We start from the raw sequence: 19,777 nt of genomic DNA, 5'->3' as shown, positions 1-19,777 counted from the left end.
TCTCTGCCTGAGGGAAGAGGAAGAGCAAGCAATAGCTCTTCATTGTCGTCGTGTTGGTCAAACTTAGGCAAGAAAATTGTTGGTACAATGAACCAGCATATAACATAAGAAATTGCTGTACTGGGTCAGACCAAGGGTCCATCAAGCCCAGCATCCTGTTTCCAACAGAGGCCAAACCAGGCCACAAGAACCTGGCAAATACCCAAACATTAAATTTGATCCCATGCTACTGATGCCAGTAATAGCAGTGGCTATTCCCTAAGGGGTAGATTTTCAAAAAACGCGAATAGGCGTACTTTTGCTGGCGCATCAGGCGCCAGCAAAAGTACGCTGGATTTTAGTAGATACGCGCGGAGCCGCGCGTATCCACTAAAATCCTGGATCGGCGCGCGCAAGGCTATGAATTCTGTATAGCCGGCGCACGCCGAGCCGCGCTGCCTACCCCCATTCCCTCCAAGGCCGCTCCGAAATCGGAGCGGCCTTGGAGGGAATCCTCTAACGCCCTCCCCTCATCTTCCCCTCCCTTCCTCTATCTAACCCACCCGCCCGGCCCTGTCTACACCCCCCCCCCTTACCTTTCTCCGGGGATTTACGCCTCCCGGAGGGAGAAGTAAATCCCCGCGCGCTAGCGGGCCTCTTGCGCGCCGGGCCGCGACCTGGGGGCGGGTACGGAGGGCGCGGCCACGCCCCGGACCGCCCCGGGCTGTAGCCACGCCCCCGTACCCGCCCCCAAAACGCTGCCGACACGCCCCCGCAACGCCGCGACGACCGGGCCCGCCCCCGACACGCCCCCCTCGGAGAACCCCGGGACTTACGCGAGTCCCGGGGCTCTGCGCGCGCCGGTAGGCCTATGTAAAATAGGCTCACCGGCCCGCAGGGCCCTGCTCGCCTAAATCCGCCCGGTTTTGGGCGGATTTAGGTGAGCAGGGCTCTGAAAATCCGCCCCTAAGTCACCTTGATTAGTAGCAGTTAATGGACTTCTCTTCCAAGAACTTATCCAAACCTTTTTTAAAGCCAGCTACACTAACTGCACTAACCACATCCTCTGACAACAAATTCCAGAGCTTAATTGTGCATTGAGTGAAAAAACTTTCTCCAATTAGTTTTAAATGTGCTACTTGCTAACTTCATGGAGTGCCCCCTAGTCCTTCTATTATCCGAAAGAGTAAATAACCAATTCACGTTTACCCGTTCTAGATCTCTCATGATTTTAAAGACCTCATATCATATCATATATAATCCCCACTCAGCCCTGCCTGAGTCCTAGTCCATTCCTATGTCAACCAGCGTATGCTGGCTGTCGCTGTATTAAGTTATACTAGCACTGAGGGTGAGTGAGTGTGGCTGCCTGGAGATGGAGCCTGTGAGACAGCAATGCCCAAGGAGCATGAGCTGTATAGGAGGAGGAGCACTTTCAGATCCACCAACTGGATTTATGTCATGGAAAAACATCCTTTATCAGCCTGAGGCTCTGATCAAGGCAGCAAAGTGTATATGCAGATCTGGGTTTTGTTTCCTAGCAACAGCTCCTGTCTTTAGATTGGCGGAGCAGCTGGAGGCACATACAGCTCCGCCCCCCCCCCCCCTCCGGAACTAGACCATTATGGCCACATCTGGCCAGCCAGCAGTGGCGTATCTAGATAGAAGTTTTTGTGTGGTTGGGGGGGAACAGTAGGGACAGGCTGTATGTGGAGGGGGTGCTGTAAACCAAAGTGACACTTTCTCACAACACTCCCACCCTGTACAGCATAGCTCCCTGCCTTTTAAACTGGCTAGAAAAAAACACATTAAGAAAATTCCCAAGGTCCTTCTGTGCAATTTCAGCAAAAAGATCCCAGTAATACTACCATTAAAATTATTTGAGCAGAACCGCTCGCCTCTGGACCGGAGCGCGGACAGAAGGGGGCTGCCTCTCTCCCGTAGCGCATCGCACGTTCGTAGACAACCTGATTCTGGGTCAAGGTTTTGTACGTAGCAGAGCAGCTATCTCGCTGCAAAATTTAAAAAAATATATATATATTTGATTCTCTCATTCAGCCAGTTCTACTACGTGGACATGAGAGCAAAGCCTGGAGTCCATACATAAAGGAGGAGAATCTCATCATAAATCCTGCACTTATGTTTCTATAGCACACACTGCATCAGTTTCCCCAATGGACCTTGGATATTAGCCCTTATAACTCACCATGCAAAAACAATTTACTCAAATTCTGGCGTCACCTCAAAAATAGCAACACAGTCACCTTCCACTGCTAGACACATTGAGGTCCACGTTCAAAAGACATTTAGACGGATAACGTAATAGTTATCCATTTAAATGGCTTACTCTACTGTATTCAGCCCTTATCCAGCTAAATTCTAGCCGGCTAATAAGTTAGAGAGCCAGAATTTAGCCAGATAAATTAGGAGTGATCCAGGGGTGTAACTGGGAGGAGCTAAGGTTAACCGGCTAATCCCAGTAGACAGCAGGATAACTTAGCTGGCTTACTTTTTTGCTGCATAAGTTGTGGGTGGGCAGTGGATGGATTGGGGCAGAGCGACTTAACCGCATAACTTAAGCGGCTAAGTAGCGATATTCAGCCTTAGCCGCATAAGTTAACTAGCTAAGTTAGATCTGCTATAGAGCAAATCTAGCTTATCCAGTTATAATTTATACGGCTAAGAGCATATTAGATACACGTATATTCAGCAACATAGCCATACCGCAGGATATACTGTGTATCTTAGTCAGATAAGTTATACCGGCCAAGTTACTTAAACGGCCAGCTTTTAATATTGACCTCTTTATGAAGTAAAACAAAACTCTGCAAAAAAAAAAAAAAGACACTCAGCATCTATATAGTAGGGGTAGCCAACTCCAGTCCTTAAGAGCCACAAACAGGTCTGCTTTTCAGGATATCTGTAATGAATATGCATGATATACATTGCATGCACTTACCTCCATTGTATGCAAATCTATATCATGCATATTCATTAGGGATATCCTGAAAACAAGGCCTCTTTGTGATTCTTGAGGACTGGAGTTTGCCATTCCTGCTGCATAGCAAAGCTATCATAGTATAACAGCACTAACTCCCAGAACTCAAACAGCAACAAGCCTACCTATGAAACAGCAGCACTGTAACTATTACACTGGGCCCCAGAATACCAATATACCTCCTATTAGGGAAAGAAACCAGCTTGCTACAGACACAAGAGCTACTCGCTGACAGAACCTCTCACCATGGTCACAAATGAGAATATGAAACATGCAGACAAAAACTGAAATGGAAAACCCAAGAAGCCAGAGTCTGTAGCAATGCAGGAGAAGGAGAAATAGAAATACATTTCCTCCTATACTTTGCAAAATATAAAAAGAGTAGATGTACATTCCAAATCTCTAAAAATTGAAATTACATTTTTCTTTCTTTGTGGTCTGGACACTTTTTTTTTATAATTGGGTTGGTCCCAGTCTCTTTCCTACTCTGATGTCATTCTTCTCCTAATATATTTTCCAGAATTTCCTATCCATTTTTCATTTCTTCTTTCTTCTTGTCTTTTTCCCTTCCTTCCCTACATTTGTCTTGACATTGAACTTTCCCTTTTATCTTTCTCCATTTTTCTCTTCTCTGTCTCTCTTATCCACTCATGACTAGGTTTAAACCCTTTTCTCAATCTCCAGTTTGTAGTCTCCCTCTTTTTAACCTCTCATCTACCTACCTAATATCTTTCTGTCGCCCACTCTCGCAGTCTCCCATCTGTTTCTGCTTCCCCAGTTTTCTATTCCCCTTCTGTCTTTCACCCACTCTCTAGCCCCTGTTTCTATCCTCTTTACTCATCTCCTCCCCAGCCTTCCTCTGGCTTGCATTTCATCTCCAGCACTGTCTTCTTTACTGTCACTCATCCCCTTCTGGTATCCAATCCTTCTTCTTTCTCTTACTCCTATTCCCCCTTTTTTACCCTCTTGCCATCCCATTTCCACACTCACCCACTCCACAGACCTGTGTTTTGACAGTGCCGCTCAACTCCTCCAGGTCCTTCACACCATCACTCCCTCTCTCTTTCCCTTCCTCCCTCCTGACACTTATTCCCCCTTCTCACCTACTCCTTCCAGATGTTCTTTACTCCTCCTCATTTCTTACTGAGATTCTTTCAACCTTCTCACCCCCTCCCCCTAGAGGCACTCACCCCTTCACTCCCTCAGGAAGCTTTTACCGCCTCCTCATCCCCCTTAAATCCTCTTCCCTCCCTGTAGATGCTCATTGGCCCTTCACACCCCCTTCCTATGCACTCTCCCTACTCCCTGTCCCTCACTCTAGTGGCTCTTCTCCCCTTCTCCTTCCTCCCTCCTCCCTCCAGATGCTTTTCACCCCATTCTTCCAGGCTCTTTCCTGTTCGTATCCCCTCCCATTCTCAGCAGCCCTGCAGTTTCACTCTTGTCTCCCCTTCCTCCCATCTCTTTTAGTCCCTACCAGTTTCTGTCCTCCCCTTCCCCCTCACTTTACTGCTGTATTCCTCAGCTGGCCTCCAAATGCCCCCCCTGTCTATGCAGTGTGTAGACCAGGTAAGCACATTCAAAACTTGCAGGTGGCCCTCCTGTCGTCTGATCTCCTTCATCACAGGATCAACCTGCTGGCCACTGACATTTGAACATGCTTGCCCAGCCGGCACAGACCAAGGATAAGAGGGGACAGTAGCACAAGCTCCTGCCTCTCCTCTCACTGGGTCTGAGGCTGTGGGTTCTGAGCAGCCCCTGGTGCGGCTGAAACAGTGGCCGGCAGCAGGAGCCTCGTTTAAACGAACGTAACCTTCTGCTGCTGCTGGTGCAGGGCCAGTCTTGCGGTAGGAGCTGCGAGGCTCACCCCGGGGCAACAGGAGATGGCATTTCCTTAAACGCAGAGGAGGAGCAGCGGCAGCCCGTGCCAGTGCACCACCGCAGCATTGGGATCAGTCAGGGGGTTTGAATTATCCCTTCCCGATCAGATGTCTGAAACTGGGGTAGCAAGCCATTTTTGAGGGTGGCACTTGCAGATGCCAGCCAGAGAGCAGTACTAGTGCTCTCAGGTGCTGCAGTACTTCCTTTGCATGCCCAGTTCCCATGTGTTATGTAGGACACTTATTATTGTTTAAGTGTATTACTGTGTGCACCTGTGGTGGACTGCAAGATGAGCACAGTGATGCATTTTACGGTTAAAGATACATTAGCATTATTTATAGATAGTAAAAGGTACCCCCACATCATATAACAGAGTTGCAAGTTTCATATTCATCGGTGCCCTATTTTTGAAAGATGTGCAGCTTGCCACTAAGTTCCCGATACTCTGTGGTGAGACAGCCTAGCTGCACTGTGCTAGAGAGATACAGAGAAAGTCAGTCAGTCCAGTGATATTGGCTGGATGTTGGGTCACCAGATGTACCGGTCAGGGAAGGGAAATCCAGTCCAATTGTGTTGAGGGACTTATAGGTTCACTTTCTTTAAGAAAAGCAAGACTACAAGGCCATAGATGCTGTAAGCACCTCCTGGTGCTTTATACTGCAGGCCCAGTTCCTCAAAGGTATGGAACAAGAGATGACAAATCAACCTCTGTCTATAATGCAGGCCTAACAAACTCAAAATAGGCTGGTGACTAAATCTTAAATCCTGCTGCAAGACTCCGGCCACTTCATCAGACCTACGGAGTTATTAATGGTAAATTTCTTAAATACTAAGAAGTTAATTTTAAAAGCAGTACTTGTCACACGGATTTTAAAAAGTTGTTAAGTATGCATGTATATACCCATGTGTGTGTCAAAAATCAGGTGGAAAAGGGCCGAGACGTGCAGTGCATGGGTGTTCCAGGGTGGGATCAACAGTTGCGTACGTAACTCCATATTTTAAAACTGGAGACTGTGGCGCACATTGGCTTGTTATGCGCATAACTTTACTGCTGCTCCAGGTGAGGAACAATTTGGTAGATCTCGAGTTTTAGGGCTTACAGGACAGGGTGAGGGGTCTGAGTCAACTGTGTGGTAAGCAGGATGAAGAAGCAGAGGGGTCTTGAAGACCTCAATATTAAGTGGGTAAGCTGGTGGACCAATTGAAATAAACTGGGTTTTAAAATCCACCTACGTATGTGCATAAAAGTCGGGAAAGTTCTAGGAAACGTACGTAATGTATGTTTTCTTGAGCAAAGGTTGTATTTTAAAACATATGCACGAAGGTGAGCGCACAATTTAAAATTGCAGCCTGTCTCCACTCGTACGCTAATACTTGCGTGTATGGATGCATGCACACTCATTTTAAAATTAGCCCTGTAATAACCTTAAAAAAAATATATATTGAAATGGCTCACATTTACACCATAAGCGGTATACATTACTGCTATTTTAACAAATGTTTGGTGGGTTGTTTTTTTTTGGTTTTTTTATCAAGACAGAGCCAGCTGCAGCATTAAGGCTTTGAGAGGGATGGGGGGAAGAGGGATCGTCCCTGTAATAGTGCAGCAAGAAGTCCCAGCACAAGAAGCCTTCATGTGGTTATTGCATGCATCAAAAGGCACCAAGATATGTCATCTTGGTTGGGTTGGTTCTTGGCACGAGCAGTGAGTCCTAACCCGTGTCCTTGCTCTTCCTTGCAGAGGGGGTAAAAATGAGCCTGAGCCTGAACAGCCAATCCCTCGGAAGGTGCAGATCCGCTCCCTCCCGTCACTGGAGGACATCGACCCAGATGTGCTGGATAGCATGCACTCGCTAGGCTGCTTCCGCGATCGAAACAAACTCTTACAGGATTTGTTGTCGGAAGAGTAAGTTTTCCTGTTGCCTTACAGCAAAAGCATTTATAGCAGCTGTAAACAGAACCTTGAGAAATTAATCTGGACATCAAAGCATTTCCCTGAGGGTGGGGAACATGTGTGAGACCTGGGGAATCCTCCTATCTGCAGACTATAATCCATAATGACAGTCTGGTTGAGTGTGATCATCCAAATGAATCGGGGCTCACTACATGGTGAATGATTTGACCCATCTCTGACTAAATGCTACGTAGTTCCTTTGCTTCTCCTCTTCTACAAAAGGGAAAACTTAAATCAATTTGCACATTCCTAGCAAGCAATGTGAGAAATATCCATGTGTATCATGTTCTGTAATACTAGCTTGTTTCCAATATTATGCCTGATTTTTTCCTGTGGTTGGAGTTGGTTATGGTTCTAGGTTAATTTACCTAGAACAGGTTTAAAATTTAAAGCTAACTTGATGCTGCTCCCCCCGATTTTTTTAAGTAACTTTAGTTTTTTAATGAAAGACTTGATTTCAGATTCTAAATCACAACCTTCAAATATAAGTTTTTGTCCAGTTTAGTGGAAAATAGTTTAAAAGTTTTGGAGCCTATTACCATCTGTAAATAAAGTAGGTTTCTTATTTTTCCTGTTTCTGTTTATGGACTATTCGCATGCATGTTTCATTTTCCTGCCTGGTCTAAAACTTGATTAGAATTTATAGATAAGTAGGAACATTGTGGAGAGGAACTCCCATGGCTCAGTTTTGGAGCGCAAAGAGTGGGGATAGTCTCTGTCTCCAAATTATGAAAGCAAGGCAGTCCTTCCAAAGGGCAGGTTCTTCTCACGAATATCTAGAGCCATCTCATGAACCCTTTCACTTTTAAGCATCCCATTTGAGCCCTTAAAGAGGCAGGGTCTAGCTGGCCATTACGAAGAGTGATATTTATGTGAGACTGCCCTACTCCTATCCCCCTCAATCCCTCATGCCACTTTCTGGTTTCTCTTTCTTCTACCCTTCTCTCCCCCATGGCTCTTTCCTGGATCGTTCTCCTCTCCTCTCCCCATCTCCAGTTCTCTCTCTTCACCTTGGCTCACTATATTTATCTGCTTCCAGGTCCAGCTGCATTGGAGAAAAAGTCAGTTCGGGGCCTGTGAGCCGGGCTGACCAGCCTTGTGGTACACAGGTTTTCTTTGGAGCAGGAAGGGGGGATCAGTGCTGCAGGACCTGTGAGTGCATCAGGTCAGCAGTCACTCACTGATTTTTCTCCTCTTGTGCCTGAAGACTGCTGGCCTTAATCGGTTATTCTGGAGCAGCAGGCCACTGGGTCACTTTCTTGGTTTCCACCCCTTCCCTCCTCACTGTGAGGGCTCACAGGCAGCATTTATGCCACTGCTGGAAGCCTTTGACATGGAGCAGGCTACTCAGCTGGAAGGGGGGGAAAGTGGTCCTGTTAAATTAACCTCTGTTCCCCAGCCATTATTCATTATTACAGATGACTCAATTTTAAATGTGGGTTCTGTTCCATTGAAAGTCATTCACAGGAAACAGGACAATGGGAAGTGTTTGCTGTACCAGGATTCTACTGTAGAGGGCAATTTCTAAACAGATTTCTGGGAGTATAAGTCAAGTGTCTGAGAATTATCCTCCCACGATGTGGTGGAGCATGCCACGGTATTTCAGCTGCATTGAGAGGAGGAGTTTTCAGACTGCATTTAGATCAGTGGAAGAAAACTCCATATCTAGATTGTATTTCATACTCTCTGCATGTCACTTTTCCATCAACATTCTACCCTCACAGCAAACAGGTGCAAGCAACTTTGCACCTGCAGCAATTTTCAAAGTATACGCCGTCTTTGAAAATTACTGCAAAGGCTGCAGTTAAAGAATACACAGGGACTCTACACCAATGTGTGCAGTTTGAAAATTGCCCCCTTAATGTGAGTCGCTCAACTAATATTCACTTGTGTAAGTCAGCTTCCCTCAGCCTTGACTGTGCTCCCTCAGGTTGGTAACAATTGTCATTTTGTGCCCATCATCATCATCATTGTTTCTTCTAGGACAGCAGGTGGGTAGTCCTCACACATGGGTGACATCATTGGATGAAGACCAGCGCGGAAAACTTATGTCAACATTTCTGGAACTTTGACTAGGCACACTGAGCATGCCCAGCATGCCCTATACATTATGTCTATGCAGGGTCCCTCTTCAGTCTCTTTTTTTTCCGCAGAGCTTTCTCCTCACAGTTAAGGGAGCTCTTGGCTTTTTCCTTGAAATTTGCTTTTGGAAAAACTTTTCACCGGATATTTTTGATTTTTTTTTTAACGTTCTATCAATGGCTGGTCCGTCTCTGTTCCTCCCCGTAGGCTCCTTAGGTTTTCAGCGTTCTCGGTACGTTTCTTTTCGCTATCATTCCCCCCCGTGGTGGCGGTGCCTGCCAGCTTTGACCGCCTGTCATCACTGCTCACCTTTTACTTTTCTTCTTTTCATTCATCATGGCCTTGTCGGTTTTCATCGATGTCCCCTGTGCCCAAGGACCATGTCCATCACGGACCCCCACGAAATATGTCCTCTGCCTGGGGGCATCGCATGACATCTGGGATTGCCACATGTGCACCTGGGTCATCGTTTTCACTCAGTGCATAATTAAGCTCTGGAATTCATTGCCAGAGGATGTGGTTACAGCAGTTAATGTAACTGTGTTTAAAAAAGATTTGGATAAATTCCTAGAGACTAAATTCATAAACTGCTATTACGGTAATTAATTAGCGATAGTAGCTTGTGATTTCTCTAATGTTTGGGTACTTTCCAGGTACTTGAACATAAGAACATAAGAAAATGCCATACTGGGTCAGACCAAGGGTCCATCAAGCCCAGCATCCTGTTTCCAACAGTGGCCAATCCAGGCCATAAGAACCTGGCAAGTACCCAAAAAAAGTCTATTCCAGGTTACCATTTGCTAATGGCAGTGGCTATTCTCTAAGTGAACTTAATAGCAGGTAATGGACTTCTCCTCCAAGAACTTATCCAATCCTTTTTTAAACACAGCTATACTAACTGCACTAACCACATCCTCTGGCAACAAATTCCAGAGTTTAATTGTGCGTTGAGTAAAAAAGAACTTTCTCCGATTAGTTTTAAATGTGCCCCATGCTAACTTCATGGAGTCTTTCTACTATCCGAAAGAGTAAATAACCGATTCACATCTACCCGTTCTAGACCTCTCATGATTTTAAACACCTCTATCATATCCCCCCTCAGTCGTCTCTTCTCCAAGCTGAAAAGTCCTAACCTCTTTAGTCTTTCCTCATAGGGGAGTTGTTCCATTCCCCTTATCATTTTGGTAGCCCTTCTCTGTACCTTCTCCATCGCAATTATATCTTTTTTGAGATGCGGCGACCAGAATTGTACACAGTATTCAAGGTGCGGTCTCACCATGGAGCAATACAGAGGCATTATGACATTTTCCGTTTTATTCACCATTCCCTTTCTAATAATTCCCAACATTCTGTTTGCTTTTTTGACTGCCGCAGCACACTGTACCGATGATTTCAATGTGTTATCCACTATGACACCTAGATCACTTTCTTGGGTTGTAGCACCTAATATGGAACCCAACATTGTGTAATTATAGCATGGGTTATTTTTCCCTATATGCAACACCTTGCACTTATCCACATTAAATTTCATCTGCCATTTGATTGCCCAATTTTCCAGTCTCACAAGATCTTCCTTGCAATTTATCACAATCTGCTTGTGATTTAACTACTCTGAACAATTTTGTGTCATCTGCAAATTTGATTATCTCACTCATCGTATTTCTTTCCAGATCATTTATAAATATATTGAAAAGTAAGGGTCCCAATACAGATCCCTGAGGCACTCCACTGTCCACTCCCTTCCACTGAGAAAATTGCCCATTTAATCCTACTCTCTGTTTCCTGTCTTTTAGCCAGTTTGCAATCCACGAAAGGACATCGCCACCTATCCCATGACTTTTTACTTTTCCTAGAAGCCTCTCATGAGGAACTTCGTCAAACGCCTTCTGAAAATCCAAGTATACTATATCTACCGGTTCACCTTTATCCACATGTTTATTAACTCCTTCAAAAAAGTGAAGCAGATTTGTGAGGCAAGACTTGCCCTGGGTAAAGCCATGCTGACTTTGTTCCATTAAACCATGTCTTTCTATATGTTCTGTGATTTTAATGTTTAGAACACTTTCCACTATTTTTCCTGGCACTGAAGTCAGGCTAACCGGTCTGTAGTTTCCCGGATCGTCCCTGGAGCCTTTTTAAATATTGGGGTTACATTTGCTATCCTCCAGTCTTCAGGTACAATGGATGATTTTAATGATAAGTTACAAATTTTTACTAATAGGTCTGAAATTTCATTTTTTAGTTCCTTCAGAACTCTGGGGTGTATACCATGCGGTCCAGGTGATTTACTACGCTTCAGTTTGTCAATCAGGCCTACCACATCTTCTAGGTTCACCGTGATTTGATTCAATCCATCTGAATCATTACCCATGAAAACCTTCTCCATTATGGGTACCTCCCCAACATCCTCTTCAGTAAACACCGAAGCAAAGAAATCATTTAATCTTTCCGCGATGGCCTTATCTTCTCTAAGTGCCCCTTTAACCCCTCAATCATCTAACAGTCCAATTGACTCCCTCACAGGCTTTCTGCTTCGGATATATTTTAAAAAGTTTTTACTGTGAGTTTTTGCCTCTACAGCCAACTTCTTTTCAAATTCTCTCTTAGCCTGTCTTATCAATGTCTTACATTTAACTTGGCCACTGTTGGAAACAGGATACTGGGCTCGATGGACCCTTGGTCTGACCCAGTTTACATATCTTATGTTCTTATGGACATCGCGTTTGACTTGATAAGATGGAGAAACTCTGAGTCGAGAGAGTCCGAGCCATCGACTGTATCGGTGGCCTCTGTACCAATGTACCTTGGATCCTCACCAATGTATACCATGCCATCGGAGGGGGCCTTCAGTTTAGTCGATGCTGCTGGTGGTTAGCAGTGCCAGAGACCAGCCCCTATCAGTTTCTTCCAGGTCGAGGATGTCTGGTTCAACGACATCGACCTCGGCACCCGGGAAAATGCCAGGCTGAGCACCAAGGGAAACTGAGGAAGCACCAGTCACCTTCAATGCATGGTGTAAGGCTCAGGGATATGCCAGCTCCTGCCATGATGCCCCTGAAGCGACCCTGTGGTGAGGAGGGCCAATCCTCCATTGATAGTGGGGGTCCGCAGTGGTCTCCACCGGTCCTAGTACCAGTTGGCTATGACCTTGGGGATTTGAGGAAGATCTGGCCACCCCTTCTGCCTCCCTTCTGTGGCATCAGCAACTTTCAAGGAGGAGTTGGAGTGGTGAGTCCAGCGGGTGGTGGAACGGGCCTGCAAGGCATCGAGCCTCTGGCACCAACGGTACTGATGTCAGCACTATCTGTTCTTGAACTGCTGCTGGAGTGGCTCCGTGTGCTCATCGGTGTTTTGAGTGGCATCAATTCCCGGGATGCTGTCTATGCCTGGCAGGGCACCAGTGCTTCCTCCGACCGATACGGTGGCCATTGCTAGTTACTACGAGGAGGAAGCTCTATCGAGGCCGGCAGGGACGCTGAGGCCCGTAGCCTCCTATCCAGCTTTGCTGGGGCTGGCACCAGTGCCACCAGTGTCTATACCTCTGGGTAAAGGCCGAACACCTAGGGCCCTATCCCCTGTGGACTACAGTGAGGATGAGGCCTCCTGTGACCCCTATGGGGATGACACTGCAGATTCCTCTTCTGAGGACTTGGAGGGTCTCACCTCAGAGCCATCTCCTCCAGAGGAACAAAGGTTTCCACCAGAGGACTTAACCTTCGCAGGTTTTGTGCGGGTGATGGTTGAGGCCATCCCTTTTCAGTTGATGACGGAGGAAGATGCCAGGCACAAAATGCTGGAAATACTCCAGTTCGTGGAGGCTCCTAACAGCCCTGGTGCACGAGATCCTTAAGGAGTTGCTGCTGAGGATCTGGGAACACTCCCTCATGGTATCTCCTGTCAGTAGAAAGCAGATGGGGTTTACCTCATTCAGAAGGCTACCGGATTCGATAAGTGTCAGCTGCCGCACCAATTGGTGGTGGTTGAATCCACCCTCAATAAGGCCAAGTGCTCTCGGACCCACTCCTCGGCGCCCCCAGGGAAGAATCTCAGGGCGATGTACGCTTTTGGGAGGAAAGTATTCCAGGGAGCCATGCTCATTGCCCGTATCACCTCCTATCAGCTCTACATGAGCCAATACTTGCGGAACCTCTGGAAGCAGGTGCAGGAGGTGCCCGAGCAGTTGCCTCAACAGCCGCAGGACACACTCATGTCTCTGGTGCATAAGGGTCTGAAGTGTGGAAAAAACAAGATTTGTACAACCTACGATGTTTTCAAAATGGCATCGAGGGTCTCTGCATCAGGAATCGGTGCTCACAGAATGGCATGGCTGCGGGCCTCGGATCTCCAACCAGAGGTACAGGAAAGACTTGCTGATTTGCTGTGTGCGGAAGAGAATCTCTTCAGAGATAGGGAGAGGGAGTTCCATCTCAGTCTGTCACCTCAATTGGACTTCAGAGGAACCATACTAGACACGGCACAGGTAAATGCCTTCCTGCCATGTTCGAGCCCTTACCTTGACGTCCGTAGCAGCAGTGATAGAACAGAGCCAGCTGGTGTCAGCTATTGAGGCTGTTGGTCCACATGGCCGCAACCGTCTGTTACTACTTTAACACATTTGCACATGTGCAAAGCCCAATGGACTCTGAGGTCACAGTGGCACCAGGCCATGAAGAGCCTCCAGGAACACATCTGAATCACCCCGTCTCTCCAGGACTCTTTGTCCTGGTGGCAGATACTTTCAAATTTGGAACAGGGAATATCCTTCCAAAGTCCCCCTACCCAAATTGTTCTAACCATGGATGCATCCACCCTGGGGTGGGAAGCTCATGTAGAGGGGCTCTGCACCCAGGACACACTCATGTCGCTGGTCCGCCCATGAAACACATTGTCAAATCAATTTCCTGGAGCTTCGGGTGATCAGGTACATGCTGTGGGCTTTCAGAGATTGGCTGTCCAACAAAGTTGGGGTTCATCCGAGTGCAATTGGTGCATACCACCATGGTGTAGATGGTATACCCATCTCTGTACAGCCTATAGTTGTATGTTTTATGCAGGGCCTGCTTCAATTGAAGCCTCACCTAAGACTTCCTGCTGTTTCTTGGGACCTCATCGTGGTGCTGATTAAGTTGAGGAAAGCTCCTTTTGAGCCGTTGCACTCCTGTGACCTGAAGTACCTGACCTGGAAAGTCATATTTTTGGTGGCGGCCACCTCAGCATGCAGGGTCAGCGAGCTCCAGGCCTTAGTGACTTATCCACCTTACACTAAGTTTATTCATGACCGGGTGGTCTTCCTGCCTAAGGTGGTGATGGATTTCCATCTTAACCAGTCAATCGTCCTGCCCACATTCTTTCCCAGGCCCCAGTTGCACGAAGGTGAACGAACATTGCACAGTTTGGACTGCAAGTGAGCCTTAATCTGGAGCAAACAGAAGCCCATAGACAGTCCACCCAACTTTTTACTTTTTTCAATAGGAATAGATTGGGTGTTGACGTTTCCAAGCAGACACTATCCAATTGGCTAGCAGATTGCATTTTCTTCTGTTAGATCCAAGCAGGACTGCATCTTGGGGGTCATGTAAAGGCTCATTCTGTCAGAGCCATGGCAATGTCGGTGGGCCACTTGCAAACAGTTCCCATGGAGGAGATCTGCAAGGCTGCGACATGGAGTTCTCTCCACACATTCGTATCCCATTATTGTCTGGACAGGGATGGCCGATGTGATAGTAGGTTCAGCTAGTCTGTCCTCAGGAATCTCTTTGAGGTGTAGAACCCACCTCTCCTTGCCTAAGGCCCATTGTTTGGGTTCAGGCTGTCTCCCCCTCTGTTACCAACAGCACTGGGGTTGTTGTGCCCGTTGGCACATGGTTGGTGTCTGTTGATCCCCTTTTGTGTTGGGGAGCAGCCTGTAGGTAAGGATTCACCCTTTTGTGAGGACTACCATCCTGCTTGTCTTAGGAGAAAGCATTGTTGCTTACCTGTAATAGGTGTTCTCTTAGGACAGCAGGATGTTAGTCCTCACGAAATCCACCTGCCACCCCACGGAGTTGGGTTTCACCTTATATTTTCATTTTTATATAATTCTGTGTCATATTACTGAGGGACCCTGTGTGGATGCTTGGTTTAGGGCATGCTGGGTTTACTCAGTGTACCTAGTCAGTCCCAGAAAATTTGACATAAGTTTTCCGTGCCAGGCTTTATCCTATGATGTCACCCATGTGTGAGGACTAACATCCTGCTGTTCTAGGAGAACACTTGTTACAGGTAAGCAACTTTGCTTTATTACACTCTCTTCCAGCAGAAAAAGTGTTCAACCTGAGCTAACAACAGTTTACCGGCAACAATTTTTAAATCGCAAACAGAATCTTATTTTTATATCATATTTTTAGATATAACAGGAGGATTAAATTTAGGACCGGATTTTAAGAGGTACGCGCAGGCGTACATTTGTGCGCAACCCTGCGTGCAACCATGCGCATGTTATAAAATCCAGGGTTGGCGTGAGCAAGGGGGTGTACAATTGTGCAACATGCGCGCGCCGAGCCATACAGCCTTCCTCCGTTCCCTCCAAGGCCGCTCCGAAAACGGAGCGGCCTTGGAGGGAACTTTCCTTCTGCTCCCCCCACCTTCCCCTACCTAACCCGCCCCCCAGCCCTACCTAACCCCCCCCCCCCTTTACCTTTTTCTTCTAAGTTGCGCCTGCCTCTGGGCAGGCGTAGGTTCCGTGCACCGGCTGACGGCCAGCCCGCGATCCCGGGCACAGCAGCAAATGGCTGCTGTGCCTGGAGGCTCCGGCCCCGCCCACGCCCCGCCCCTTTTTTCAAGCCCTGGGACTTACGTACGTCCCGGGGCTTGTGCGCATCGCCAGGACTATGCAAAATAGGTTTGGTGCACCCAGGAGCGGGTTTTTGCAGTTACATGCTTAGTATACATGCGTAACCCTTTTAAAATTCGCCTCTTAATGTGTAAGCATCGAACTGGGTTGACACTCCATGAAGTTAGCATGGGGCACATTTAAAACTAATCGGAGAAAGTTCTTTTTTACTCAGCGCACAATTAAACTCTGGAATTTGTTGCCAGAGAATGTGGTTCGTGCAGTTAGTATAGCTGTGTTTAAAAAAGGATTGGATAAGTTCTTGGAGGAGAAGTCCATTACCTGCTATTAAGTTCACTTAGAGAATAGCCACTGCCATTAGCAATGGTTACATGGAATAGACTTAGTTTTTGGGTACTTGCCAGGTTCTTATGGCCTGGATTGGCCACTGTTGGAAACAGGATGCTGGGCTTGATGGACCCTTGGTCTGACCCAGTATGGCATTTTCTTATGTTCTTATGTTCTTATGACAGATTACTGAGAAGTAGACCGAGACTCGATGACTTGGAAGGTGGAATAGTAGGGGCTTTTGTATCAGAGTGAAGTTTGGTGTTACCACTAGAGGATGGGGAGTGAAAAACAGGGAAGGATTGCAAATCACAGCAGAGGGGATTGAAAGAGAGAATCTATATTTTTGCTTAAGTAACAAGGAGAATGATCAGAATCTGCAATGTTGAGGACTTTGCTGAAAGGGAAGCGGTGTGAGAGTCCAAGAGGCTCAGTTTGGGGGGACGGGGTTTCTGACTGGTAGACGTCAATGAACAGCAAGTTTTTAGCTTCATGCTGAAGGTGAGGAGGTCGGAGTAAGTCTTATGTCCAGGGGTAATGAGTTCCAGAGGGGCAAGGCTGCTCCTTTGAAGGTTCTCTTTCTTGTGCTAGAGAACCACATTTCCTTTAGAGCCAGAATCGCCAGTCATGTGTAAGGTCGTGTGCATAGAGGTCAGGAGGGGGTGTACAAGGAGTCTATCTTTCAGGTAGGAGGGAACCAATCTCTTGAGCGCTTTGAAAGCCAGGACTAGGTTCTTGAAAATGATGCGATGAGAGATTGGGGGCCAGTGTGGTGATCTGTGCGAATTTACTAATGTTGAGCAGACACCCGGCTGCAGCAATTTGCACATGCAGTAGGTGCTGGATCAGCTTTTTTGGGAGGCTGATGTACAAGGAATTACAGTAGTCCAGGCTGGAGAAAACGTAAAGCTGAGTTGTCAGATAGTGAGCAAAGATGACTAAATTTACATAGTTGAAAGAAGGCCTATTTTGTCACTGCCAGAATTTGAGCCTCACATGAGTTTTGATTCTAGGACGAAGTTTAGGCTATGGACTTGGTGACTGACAGGCATAAAGGATCCTTCTAGAGTTACTCTTGAGTGGATGTAAGAGTAGTTGCTGTTCCCAATCGAAAGTACTTCCATATTTCGGAGGTTTCACGAGCTTGTTTATTGAAGCCAGGCTGCTATGGATTTCAGGCAGTTGTTCAGATCTGAGAATTTGTTTGGAGTCAGAGCCTAAGGGACACAGCAGCTGAATATCATCCGTATAACTGAGGTATGGAATTTGGAAGTCCCTGATTAGTTTATCCAGTGGTGCCAGGAAAATGTTGAAGAGTGTTGGGGATAGGATGGAGCCTTGTGGCACACCACATAGGCAAAGGGATGTTTGCTAGAAGAGGCCTGACCAAGTGAGATAGCTTGGGAGCGATCATGGATGAAAGATCTGAACCAGGAGAGTAGTGAGCCTGAGAGGCCTAGGTCGGTTAGACAGGATATAAGGAGCTGGTGGTCAACGAATGAGATGCTGCAGAGAGATCAAGAAGGAAAAGAAGAGCCTGCTGGCCTCTGTCCAGGTATGGGCATAGGTTGTCCACAAGGGATGATAGTACAGTTTCTGTGCTGTGACAGGGTCTGAAGTTTGATTGAAATGGCTCAAGATGGTTCGTGGCTTGTAGTAGCTCTTCTATTGTAGCAGCATAACTTTTTGAATAATTTTGCTAAGGAAAGGAAGATTTGAGACTAGACAGTAACTGCTAAAGATGTTTAGGTCTAGACTAAGTTTTTGAATAAGGTTTAACCACTGCTTTTTTTTTAAGGCATATAGGGAGGTGTCCTTCTGATAGGGAGGCATTGACAATAACCAGGAGGTGGTTTAGGAGACCCTGTTTGGTTTGGTTGATAAGCCATGATGGGTAAGGATCTCCTAGGCAGATTGTTAAGTTGAAGTCTTGAGGATTGAGTCCAGGTTATCTAGGGTCAAGGGGTGGAATTTGAAGAAGTAGAGGGATGGCTTGGCTTTTTGAGTCCAGCAAAGTTGGTTATTGGGGTTGCTATCCAAGTTCTGCTCTGATGTTGCTGTTCTTGTTAGTGAAGAAGTGTGCCAGTTTGTTGCAGAACTAATCCGTGGCTAAGGAGGGTTGTTGATTTGTTTTGGTGCCAAGGAACTTGATTATACAGGGTAGTTCATAGCTTGAGCAATTGTCTAGAAGAAATACCTTTTAGTTGCTTCCCTGATGGCCTTACAGTAGGTCACTTGGTGCCTCTTACAATATTTCCTATCAAATTGAGAGTTTGATTTCCTCCAGCAGCTTTCAAGTCTTTATCCAGTCCTTTTTTTTAGTGCTTCTAGCTTATATAATCAGTTTCCCTAAGCCTTGACTTTGCTCCCTCAGGTTGGTGTCATTTTTTACCCATGAGACAAATGCTTGGTACATTTGGTCCTTCACTGTCATCACACATGATGCAATATAAAAGCTCCTTGTGTGAGTATCATTACATTATGTCTTATGGGATAACATGTCACATACAAAGCCCAAATGACAAACTCTGGAGTTTTCTGGCCTGCACCAAAAATTGGATGATTTTTTTCCTGATAATTACACAGTTTGTGTGAATCAGTCAAATTATGCACACAGTTCACAAGAACTGGCTACTACATGTAACAGCAAATGCAAACTACATTCAATTTTTGAAGAGTTTGTGTTGTTCATTTTCATTTGTTTAAGAACTAAAGATGATGTCCTACATGTATGCACATGTATGCAAACTACATGCAATTTTTGAAGAGTTTGTGTTGTTCATTTTCATTTGTTTAAGAACTAAAGATGACGTCCTACATGTATGCACTCCCAGAATGCTCTGTGGTAATGATGTCATTCTATTCTTTCCATTCTGGTGCTCCCTTGCAGTTGTAGAGCATGCTGGGAAGAATTCATATAAGGGCTGCAGGTGGCCATTTTTATTTCTAAAGAATAAACAATCAAAAGATGTACGTGCTTTAGAATTAGAGCAGGCTGTTTATATATAGTTATGAGAATATTAGCAAGTATTTCATATAAGGAAAACAATTAATCTCTTCATTCAGATTTTCATGGCATCACTGTTAGCACAGTAGTACTTGCCAAACAAATTCGTATAGCATTTTAACAAAATAATTGATTCCTTTTAGTCATTCAGATCTTTATTTCATTGCTGAAGACACAAAGCTCTTCTATAATTTGCTCCGACCATTATGAATGTAAGAAAAGTGGGGCATGGCTCTGATGTTTCTCAGAAATAGAGGCATAGCTGGGGAAGAGTTGCAGCAGAATCAAAACTGTAAACATTGAGGTTTTTACTTTTGCAGAAAAATTAATTTTAAAAAATCTCCTTCCTCATATTTTTTAGTGTATATTTTAATTGTACAATTTTTGACCACAATAGCAAAACTTGCTTGTAAATTCATGGCAAATAGTTTACCAGATTTGTGCATTTACAAAATAAAATATGTCAAGAAATAGAAAGAAGATTTAACACGGAAAGCAGCAGAACCAGGAAACAGGCCTGTTGTTCTCACAGGACAAGCAGGATGGTTGTCCTCACAAATGGGTGACATCGAGGATGGAGCCCAACCACGGAAAACTTCTGTCAAAGTTTCAGGAACTTTGACTGGCCCCTACTGGGCATGCCCAGCACGGCACCAACCCTGCAGCCAGCAGGAGTCTCCCTTCAGTCTTCTTTTTTCCGCGCAGCAGTAGCCACGTGGT

At 45.9% G+C, this 19,777-nt stretch overlaps 1 protein-coding gene across 5 annotated transcripts in view; it reads left to right on the top strand.

Annotated features, from left to right (window-relative positions):
- Positions 1-19,777, top strand: part of BRSK2 (BR serine/threonine kinase 2) — an 830,501-nt gene that overhangs the window by 704,859 nt on the left and 105,865 nt on the right. For all 5 annotated transcript variants that reach the window (XM_029582478.1, XM_029582480.1, XM_029582479.1 and 2 more), the window contains exon 10: positions 6,597-6,761. In XM_029582478.1, coding sequence (XP_029438338.1) covers positions 6,597-6,761 — 165 coding nt within the window. The remainder of the gene's footprint in view (positions 1-6,596; positions 6,762-19,777) is intronic.

Source organism: Rhinatrema bivittatum, chromosome 17 (assembly GCF_901001135.1).
Source record: "Rhinatrema bivittatum chromosome 17, aRhiBiv1.1, whole genome shotgun sequence".
NCBI classification, from domain to species: domain Eukaryota; kingdom Metazoa; phylum Chordata; class Amphibia; order Gymnophiona; family Rhinatrematidae; genus Rhinatrema; species Rhinatrema bivittatum.
This window is presented reverse-complemented; position numbering and strand designations above follow the sequence as displayed.